The sequence below is a fragment of the Zosterops lateralis genome, assembly GCF_965231275.1.
Source record: "Zosterops lateralis genome assembly, chromosome: 3".
Lineage (NCBI taxonomy): Eukaryota > Metazoa > Chordata > Aves > Passeriformes > Zosteropidae > Zosterops > Zosterops lateralis.
This window is the reverse complement of record NC_139764.1, coordinates 22583620-22593945: the sequence shown is the minus strand read 5'-3', so window position 1 is coordinate 22593945 and position 10326 is coordinate 22583620. Positions and strand designations below refer to the sequence as shown.

The 10326-nt window shown below is 41.9% G+C and overlaps 1 protein-coding gene across 1 annotated transcript in view; it reads right to left on the bottom strand.

Moving 5' to 3' along the window:
* Positions 1-623: 623 nt before the first annotated feature.
* Positions 624-10326, bottom strand: part of XDH (xanthine dehydrogenase) — a 46686-nt gene continuing 36983 nt past the window's right edge. The window contains exons 27-37 of the mRNA XM_083856714.1: positions 9917-10062; positions 9245-9326; positions 8580-8675; positions 7724-7852; positions 6680-6754; positions 5796-5848; positions 4580-4694; positions 3866-3931; positions 2095-2283; positions 1478-1645; positions 624-772 (exon numbers count right to left, since the gene is read on the bottom strand). Of these exons, the coding sequence (XP_083712840.1) occupies positions 722-772; positions 1478-1645; positions 2095-2283; positions 3866-3931; positions 4580-4694; positions 5796-5848; positions 6680-6754; positions 7724-7852; positions 8580-8675; positions 9245-9326; positions 9917-10062 (1170 nt within the window). The 3' untranslated portion in view covers positions 624-721. The remainder of the gene's footprint in view (positions 773-1477; positions 1646-2094; positions 2284-3865; positions 3932-4579; positions 4695-5795; positions 5849-6679; positions 6755-7723; positions 7853-8579; positions 8676-9244; positions 9327-9916; positions 10063-10326) is intronic.

Genomic DNA, 10326 nt, shown 5'->3' with positions numbered 1-10326 from the left:
GATATATTTAGTTTTTATTTTTAATCAGAGAAGACAAGGTAGCACTTGAACTAAAATATCATCAAAGCCCAGGTGCAGACAAAGCAACAGTCGTTAATCTTGGGGTAAATCAGTTACTGGTCACATTTTACCCTTTTCCTCTGAAACACTTTTGTTACACAGGTAAGACCATCTTCATTAGCCAACATCAAAAGTCCTGCTCATCTCCCTCTAGGATACAGCTGGCTTTATGTGCAAAGACAACATAACAGGGTCCAGCCCTCAGCACCTCTTACATCTTCCCCCACCTCAGCTAGAGGACTGTCAATCTGGGCTCAACCCATTTAAGTCCTTCTTGGCACAGCATCACAAGGTGATAAATCTTTTCCCCATAGCAGGAAAAAGAAGAAACAACCACCCTGCTATCTCACATTGGCTGGTAAGAAGCACTCTTGCAGCAATTTTATACGAAACCTGTAAGATTTTTCAATTACACCTGGATAACATCACCTTCAACTTACTCTTCATTTGAATTTACATCACAGCTATAATCTGGCAGCAATTCCCTCTCATAGAGAAAACAATGATTGGACAATTAAAGGTGAAAGCTCTGTGAATCAGTGGGTGAGCCACATGGACACAGGTTTGGTTTTGGTTTTTTTTCTCCATTATAGTCCTACTGCCTTGTGGTTCCTCTGGTGTAAGTTCAGTTTCAGCAGAGTTTGCTCCTCAAACCTTCCTCCTACACACGCACACACCATGGCTTAAAGGTCCCTGGCTCAGCAGAAGGGCACTATAAAGAGGAAAAAAAAAATTAATTAGCAACAAGTGTGGGTCCTGTCCAGGGATCAGCACATCCCACCATGCTGCTTTTCAGGTAGGGGACTTTTAGGAGCTGCTATCCCAGTTTTTCCAAACATGGAGATGTCTGTCTCATGGCACTTCTATTAGAGGCCTGATGGTTGACTGCTACAGAGCACTGTGACAACACTGTGACAGAGCAGCCCATGAGAAGCCAGTGGCAGGGATAACTCCTGCACTCCTTCAGATCAAGTCCACAGCTCTAAGGAGACTCGTGTGGCCATAACATTCAGAAGAAGGGAGTGTTTGAAGGAACACTTTTCTCCCCCTCCCTTGCTGAGGGACACCACTAAATCACACCAGGCCCCTCTCCATATGTGATGATTCTCTGAGATAGTCAGGATCATCAGGACAAGCAGTCAGTGCCTTCATTCAACACACAGCACTTGGATAATGGAATGGACTGAACTTCAGAGATACTGTACAGCAGCCCTTCCTGCAGTGGGAGCCCTAGCAGTGCTGGGCTGTGGATTTGGCTCTCAGCTGATGGCACATTAAATGAAAGATAACATCTACGAAACAAAATCCATCTACTGGAGCAGGGACACAGCCTTCCCACCCTGCCCTAGGGCCCCTCCAGGCACACTCCCCGAGGGGCAGGCTGTGCAGGGAGCAGACTGAGGCCAGGGGCTGTTACCAGTTTGGTGAAGATGTCCACACAGGCATTGCGGATCCTCTCTGGGGTGGCAGGGCTGTCCAGGCTGAATGCCTCCGTCAGGCCCGAGTCCTTCCTCGCCGAGTAGATGGCATCTTTAATGGCATAAAACACTGAGGCAGACAGGAACAGAGGAGGCTCTCCCACAGCCTAGGCAGAGCACAAGCAGGAGTGAGCCTTTGCCTTCCAGATGGGAACCTCAGTCTACCAGTTGTGCTCAGTGAGGAAAGATGATGCTACAACAGCCTCCAGTGTGCTAGGTGTGATCAGGGAGGAAAGACTGAGCTAAATCAACCCTCAGTCCATTTAAGGAAGAAAAAGGAAGAAAACACAAGCTTCCTCACACAGCAAAGCCACTTCAGTTCCGTCTAATGGACAATCAGGGCAGCAATGTGCAGGCTACTTCAGGTTGTTTCAGTTCTTCCTAACTAGAAAGGATAGTACACACATTTCTGATAAGAAACAGACAAACATCCTGACCTCAGAGTAACCACGGCATAATGAGATGAACTGTTTAGACACACAGGATCATGACTCTATCCCACTCAGCTTCAGAGCATTATGGGGCAGTAAGAGGCCCACAGACCTCACAGGCATACCTTGGATGAGTAAACTGCCTTGCTGTTGGGGCAGTCACGGAGAAGGGACACGTTGAATTCTGTTGGGATGTCTCCAAATGCTGGGATTTTGTACATGCCAGGCCCTCGAGTGTACAAGTTCCCTTCAGGAGAGTAGCGCAGCTCCTCCATGGTGAAGAGCCCAATGCCCTGGACAAAGGCTCCTTCTATCTACAAACACATCCAAACAAGGTTACATTCTCTTTGTTGTTCTTCTTCCCTGCACAAGGACAAACAGTGATGACATCCACCAGGGTTTTCAACCCTCCCCACCTGAGACAGACCCTGCTTTTATCTCTAAACCCTTGTCTCTTCTGCTGGGCACAATCTTTGCACAATCCCTGTGTTCCCACATAAATGTGGCTGCATTTCCCTGGCAGGTGAAGCAATTTACAAATACACACAAACATTTTCTGTAAAGTCTGGACAGGAATTTTCTGATGAAGCAACAGAAAAAAAAACAAAATCAATGATAAAGTATTGATTTCTTCCCAGGCAGGTGAACACTAAATGAGTTGAACTTGCTGATATATCAAAGGACAAGCAGACTAAAAGGACTAAAGATGGAATGTCTAAAGACAAACTATTTTATGCTTTCTATTTCAGTATAAATGCTTTCCTAAGTGCTGTGAATTATCAGGTCGGCAGCATGGACACCTGCAAAAACACTCCCATATCCATTTAAGTACTACAAAATTTATTTTCATTTTTTTTTCTATTGCAAATTTTAGGAGAAAAAAGATTATGAGAGGGGGGTGTTCTTGAACAACTCTGCACAAAGTAGCTGTGTTCCCTGTGCTCCCTGAGATATATAACAGCCAGAGCAGTCTAAAGACTTGGCACAAACATTAATTAACCCATCTCTGTGTACTTGTATTTCTGCACTCATGCCACATCCTTTCTCTCCTGTGCCCCCAGTTCCTCCACAGCAATTCATGGAAGGACACAGGAATTGAAGAGCCCTTTGACAGGCTCCATTTAGCCCATCTCTCAATTCCCAAACCTAAAGCAACAGGCTGCAAAGATAAAATCTCTTTCTCCTCTTGGACACTTCCAAAAAAAAAAAAAAAAATCTCTTTCAGAAAAAAATGTCGCTTTCCAGGAAATTTCATTTTAGCTATAGCAGAGCTTTGTAACTCATGCTGGTCTGTCATCCCAAATCCTGGAGCAGTTTCACTGGAGTTACACCATATCAACACCTAGATTTAGCCAGCAAGGTAAGATGGCTAGATAAGCACACATTCAACAATTCATCTGCTGGCCTGGCAAACAACCCTGTGTTTATTACCTTTATCTGCTAAGAGATATTGTGCTTATTACTGCATAAAATTTTGAAGTAATCTTGTGCCTGCCCAAGGGCTTTGCAAGATAAGTGACTGGTCCAACTTCCTACTGAGAATTCTACACAGCAGCAGCTGGAGGACAGAATCTTCCACCTTAACTCTTTAGTCACAGGAGAATTTTCACTAAATTAAATAAACCAAATATTGACAGGCAGGAGTATAAGTATCAGGTGTGGGATTTAGCCTGAAAAACATCAGTGGGGTGGTGACTGGACAATATCCTGTAGTCTTATTATCCAAGACAAAAATCCCCCAAACCCTAACAGAATATTTCCCTATGTAATTCCGTGCCAAGTTAAAAAGGTCATGTTTGCAAAGGCACAGCCTGGAGAGGGATAATAAACAGAAAAGTCTGAGAGCAGTGTGATGACTTTGACATGATGGAAATAGCAATATATTTTTTCATTTACCTGTCCTATATCTATGGCTGGGTTCAGACTGGTTCCAACATCCATAACAATGTCTGTGCGAATGTTCTGAAAAACAGGACAAAAGGGTAAATCAGCACCATCTCTGGAACTGGTCCACCATAGTCTTGTGTGAGGAGGAGTGTCCAAACACCAACCCATATAATCTTATCTCAGCTGAACTTCTCTTAGTGACTTTTAATTTGAGTTCATCCCAACAGTAATTCAAAGGAACTCACTGCAGTTTCCCCCAGAGATCCAATGGACCCAGTTAATATTAATTCCAAGATGCTGCTATCAGTGGTCTGTAGCTGAGCATAACCAACTAGGTCAGATCCTGATTAATTTTTTTTCCTTCTTTTTCTTTTCTTTCTTTCCAGAAGTCTTCAGTATTATTTTTTAATTATTAACTCAATTCCAGGATGTTTCTGTACTTTTGTGCCAACACAGTGCTGCTATCTCTTACTCAAGCAAATCCAATAACTTTTGCAATCATTCATTAAGTCCCAAATCCCCGCAGGGTAGGTAATCATTGTTTTATTACACTTTACGGATTGCTGCACTGTGGAACAGAGGAGTTAAGAAATTTGCTGAAGGTCACACCAGACCAATGACAGAGCCAGGAAAGAAAGGGCTGACACCCAGTATTTATTCTAACTCCCTGTGAATGTTCCCGTCACCAAAACAAGGAGAGCTGTTTCATTGCTGACCCCTCACCTTGTGGTCACCTGTCAGGCAATCTATCTCAACCTCAGAGCAGGCAACTCCGTAACTGAAGTAGGAGAATGGTGTCCCTTCATTCTTTTCAAAGTTATAGCCAACATTTGGAATTCTTGATACAAAGAGAAACAAAACCACATTTCACTCCATGAAAAAAACCCACATACAACTACATTTCTACTTATCAAAATCCTTACTCACTTTTGTTTCATTCCTTCTGTCAAGCCCATGCAGAAATTAAAAATGTAACAACTATAAATAGAAGTCTGCTAAATCTGCTCTGTATTCCAAAACTTGATTGAAACTATCAAACTGTTTAAGCCATCATTACTTGCCCATAAATCTCAGGGTTTGCAATGACTATTATCTACCAATTCAATAGAAAAATCCTTTGCTTTTTGAGTGCAGATGAACATTTATTTAAGGCAAATAAACTTCAGAACATAGTCAAGCTGAAGCAGAAGCTCTGTTAAGCTTAGAACTGTTCTTAAGCTCAGTTCATGGCAAATTTTGTGTCTGACAACTTATACTTTATCTGAAAACTGGTTTATTAAAATTCTGATAGTCACTTGATTAAGAGAAAAACATACATTTTAGAGATGCAAAAGAAATTAACACAGAGTGTATTTTAGTCCTAAATAGGTTCTTCTCAACACTGTGTTTATTTATTAATGTCAACTCCTCTGCCTTAAAGATGATGGATCTCTGCTTTCCTCCAGCAGTAAAGCTGACTAAGAGAAGTGCTTCATTTCAGAGCTACACAGGGTCCAGCAAGAGTCTGAAGTGAGAGAACAATGCTGGAAACACTGGTGTCTGCTCATGCCACAAGAGAGAGGATTTTCCTCAAGGACAATCCTTGTCCCCTTTTATCCCCCATGGTGGTTCTAGTGCTAAACTAGGCCACAAGGCTGACACAGAGCAGAGCCCCAGGCAAAGCTCTGATTTCATTTATGCTTCCTCAGACCAAGGTCAGCTGGAATGGAGTCAGATCTACTCCAGATTTACTTATCCTGAGAGCTGTGCTCCATCAGGAATTGATTCTCCCCAGCCAGGAGACTGTTAACCTCAGTTTACCACTTGGAGGTAGGAAAGGGAAGGCAGCTTTAATTTAGAGCAGTGGCAGGGGGCTGGGGGCTGTAAATCCTCCCAGAATTTCCCTGGATGCAATTCATGCAACCAAGTCAGTGCCTCTGCAGTGTGAATTTTCACTCACCTATAAAATCCCGTGGCTGACAGGCTGACACAGCTCTCGTAGGCGGTTTTAATCTGGCAACATGAACAAGATTTGAAAACAGTAAAATGTATAACCAGACCCTTCAGAATAACTGCACAAAAACATTCCCAGGAGGCCTCAAGCAGAAAATGTCCAATGACAGACAGGTGTCACTCTACTCAACTCCAGCACTGCCAAACACCATGATTGCAGCTGCTTCCCCAAATTGCCCTGTCAGCAGCTACCAAGGGCAGAACTTGAACCATTGGCAGGGGATGAGATCGACTTTTGTTTTCTGTCTCTCAGCTACAGTTTGACTTTTAGCCTCAGAGACAAAGGTTAAATTGACAGGTCATCTTCACTTCAGTGAGGGAAATTCTATCCTGACTTCCAAATCACAAAGTCAAAACTCCTCGGATGAAGAGCAGAGCTTGGATCTGAAGAGAGCCTTACAGCCCATCCATCTCTTCTCATTGAGGGGACAGAGATATTGCAGACAAGGAGCACTACAGGGGCTGAATGGCAGCTCAACAAGAGCTGTCCATGCTACAGAATCCATTCATTAACAATCAGGTTTCCTTCTGTACAAGACTGTAGCCTGACTACAAAGATACATGTAACCTTTTGTCTGATGAAGTTTCTTGTAGGCAGGCCCCAAAATTTGGAGAAATCTCAGGATTAGTAATAATTGATGTCTTGGGGACGACCTCTTGCAAGCTTTAATTACTTGGAAATCAGTGCCATGTTTGTGTTTCACTGTCTTTGCTCAGATCTATGCTAGGAAGGTGCAGAAGGCCTGGAGGACACACCTGCACACGTGGTTTGCCAACTAAAACAATCTCTGACAATGTCGACTTGTCTCATGACAGATACAAACAGCTTACCCAGTCTTCCCAGGATCCTTTGGGATTAGCCTGTTTGATTGGCTCAAGTCTTTTTAAGATAGTCTGACATGCGTTCTGGAAGAGAGTAAGAAGAAATATTTTAAGATTTGAATAGCCAGCTTATGGTATTAAGAGTCCTATATGAGTTTCAAAGAACTAACTATTTAAACCAATATTGCCTTTAGGACTTTGGCAAATCATAAAAAGGAAGGAAGTCCACAAGCTTGAATGTCTTGCTACATAGAAAGAAATGCTGCCTGAAAAGGATTTAAAAGGAGATTGGCTGTGCTGATAGTGAAAAGGAATCCCAAATTCAGCACAGAACTTTCTGGACCATGACACAAAATATAAGAAGTCCAGTCATTTATATACTAACTTTGTCTGTACAGGACAGCTCAGCATAGCTTAACGAGATGATCCTTTAACACTGAAAGAAAAAACTTCCCAAAATTCAACCTACTCATACAAGCTGTGTGGAGAATAAAACCCGCCTGATGATTTTACTTTGCAGGTTTCACTTCCCCTTCTCTTTTAAACTGAGAATGGCCATTACTTAATTTTTCTTTTAAAATGAAAAAATCATACTCAGCAAATATATGCATTGGTAACTCCACCATGGCAGACAGCCACAACCATGCCATTGCTACAGCAGAACCTTTGCCCTGAGCTGATCAACACTTAGAGCTTGTGGAGCACAGCTCTCAAACCATTTGCTATTAACACATGCAACAAAATATATTTGTTACAGATAAGGCTGAATTAATCTCTTAGAAGCTAGTTATTTAAATGCTTTGTTCTGCTCATTTTAAGCATTTTTACAACTACCAAAGGACTGAAGGAGAGTTTTAAATAACTTGAAAAAATATAATCATTCACAATCTAATGCCACTGGTAGCTATACCAGGTAAAGTTATGAGGCATCCTTAGACTGGAACTGCCTTTTGATGGTTGTTTTCCTTAAGCAATGTATAAATACAGGACAACTTTTCATGCCCTGGAGCCCTCCCTTGTAATCCTCTCCTCTAAATAACTCAGCTTCCATACATGGACGGCCATTCCATTGATGTCTGCGCTGACTGAAGCGGCTGTCGGGGAGGTGTTTGGGACAGTGTTTGTGCTGGTCTCACTGATGTAAATTTTGGAGGTGGGGACTCCCAGGGCCCTGCTAGCAACCTGTGGAGCAAAGGTAAACAATTGGTAAACAAGGTAAACAGCGCTTCTTATCCATGAGCATTGTCAGTCATTGCTTGCACTTCCATGACCCACATTGCAACCTCTACCCTCTTCCACCATAAACTGCATTTTTCCTGCAGACTGAGATGTTCCAGGGACTGAGAACTAGCCAGATAGTTGTTACATCTGCATTTCACAGACTGAATGTGTGTGAACCTAAACATTTTTGCCACAATGAAAGACATTCCCTTCACTATTAAATTCTTCTCTCAACAGTTAAAAGAATCAGAAGATCAAAACCCCTATGAGATTTTCCTTTCATTTTCCTGCCAAAGGAATGTTGCTCCTTTAAGCCTTTTTAACTACAAAGGCACTTGCATATGCAGATTTATATGTTTTCAACACAACTAATTTTTGTATAAAATGGATCTAAACTGTACTTTTATGGGGTGAACTGAAATTGCCATAGGAGTTAAACTGCAAGCATAACCTGCACTATTTACATAATGAGATGTAAGATGATGAAGAATCTAATTCTAATACTCAGTTGTGATAATACTCTGGAAATCTAGCACTGCTGCTCGAACAATGAAGAGGAATTAGTCCTGATTTGTTACTCTCTGCATGCATGCAGAGGAAGTGTTAAGGTGTCTGAGGCAATACTGTAGGGAGAGTGTAATTGTCCTGAAATGATGTCTCACTCAGTTAAGCCCAAACTCATTATTACCTGGATCATTTTGGTGTGAAGTCCTTGACCCATCTCAGTCCCCCCATGTGTAAGTAACACAGAGCCATCTGTGTACACATGGACCAGAGCTCCAGCCTACAACAGGGAACATTAATCATTATAAATTAACTAGTGGAGTACTTAGCAGGCTACAGAGAGAATTCATTCATAACTAGACTAAGGTTGTTCTTTGATGCAACTAAAGCCACTTGTTTACACTTGAGGTGAGTTTAGTTTAGTCTCACCAACTCACTAGAAGTTCCAATGACATAACAAACCCCAGTCAGTATTTTCAGCTCAGAAAGCAGCTGAAATAATCAAATCCTGCCCTTGTGAAACACAGACGCACCTTTACCTCAACTTTCCAACACCACTGACAGTCCATCAAATCAGCTCGAACACAGGAGCAGTGCTTCTACTATTGAGAAAGGCAGGGCAATCAACCCAACACAATACCATGGAAATGTAGCTATATTGTGGTATCTTTTGGACAGTACACACTGGTAGCTGTTGTGGTGCTCATTTTGGCTTGAAAAATGTGTGCTCTTTCTTAACTAATTCACTACTTCTTCAAGAAGTTCCAGTTTGGTACAAATGGAGGAGAACCTGGGGGAGGCAGCATAAATCCAGCTTCTCTAGTGAAAGGGCAAATGACATTTACAGACCTGGTTCAGAAATGGGACAGTGAAACTGATGCCAAATTTGGTAGGAATGATGCTCATCCCTCTCTTTTTCCAGCGGTTCTGCCTGCAAGGAAAGAACATTGTTTGTATACCCATGAGCCTTTTATCATAAATCAACACTGTGCTTCCCTCTGACTGTGCATCAAATAGAAATTAAATACCTACTGTGATATGGACAGAGTTAATCACTAATTTATATTAAAGAAAGACTTTCTTTATGTCTTCCAACAAGAAGAAATTCCAACTGAAGATGCTTTTCACAAGCATTATAGAAGCAGTTATCCATACAATTAACTGGTCAGTTGTAACATACAAGCCAACTAAAATGTCTGTAAGGCAGAGGAAAGCATGAACAGATTGCCTTGACAGTCATGTGAAAATTCTAGCTGGACTTAGCAGGCTCCCTCTTCTTTGCTACATTTCACTTACAAAATAACATTGTGATAGGTCTGATTCTGGCCTTATTTATGCTACCAGCTCACTGATAGATTTTTCCTCTGACAGTGAGCATGAAGGGATTTCAAAACCAGAAATATTTAGAAGGCAGTCTGCAAATATAAAGTGTGATTTCACATCACTCGAGTTGCTACAAGAACTTCAGAAGTTTTTAGACAACAGGTGCACCCAGTGACAAGACAACTCCAGAGCACCCACTTGTTGAATTCTTCAATCAGTTTCTTCCTGGCGTGATAGCTGGAGCTGGACAAACATTCATCCCAGCATCTTCGCAGAGTAAATCCCTCCAGCTTTTGGTTAAAATGAGTTGTGTCTCCTTCATGGTAGAGATTGAGCTTCCGTACCTTCCCAAAGAGACACAGAAAGGACAGGCCAAGTTTAATGCTTCAGACAAGGAGGGATGAGATCTAAAGTGTGTTGGTTCCTGATTTTACTCCTTGGCTCTTTCTACAAAGAGCCAAGGAGCAAAGCAATTAACAAGCATTTATGGCTGGAAAGACATTAAGGCTGGAACTAAGACATTAAGGCTGGAAAATTTCAGAGACTGGGACTTAAAGCATATTGTCAGTAAGATTAAGGTACCTTTAGACTTTCTTCTTTTAATAGCT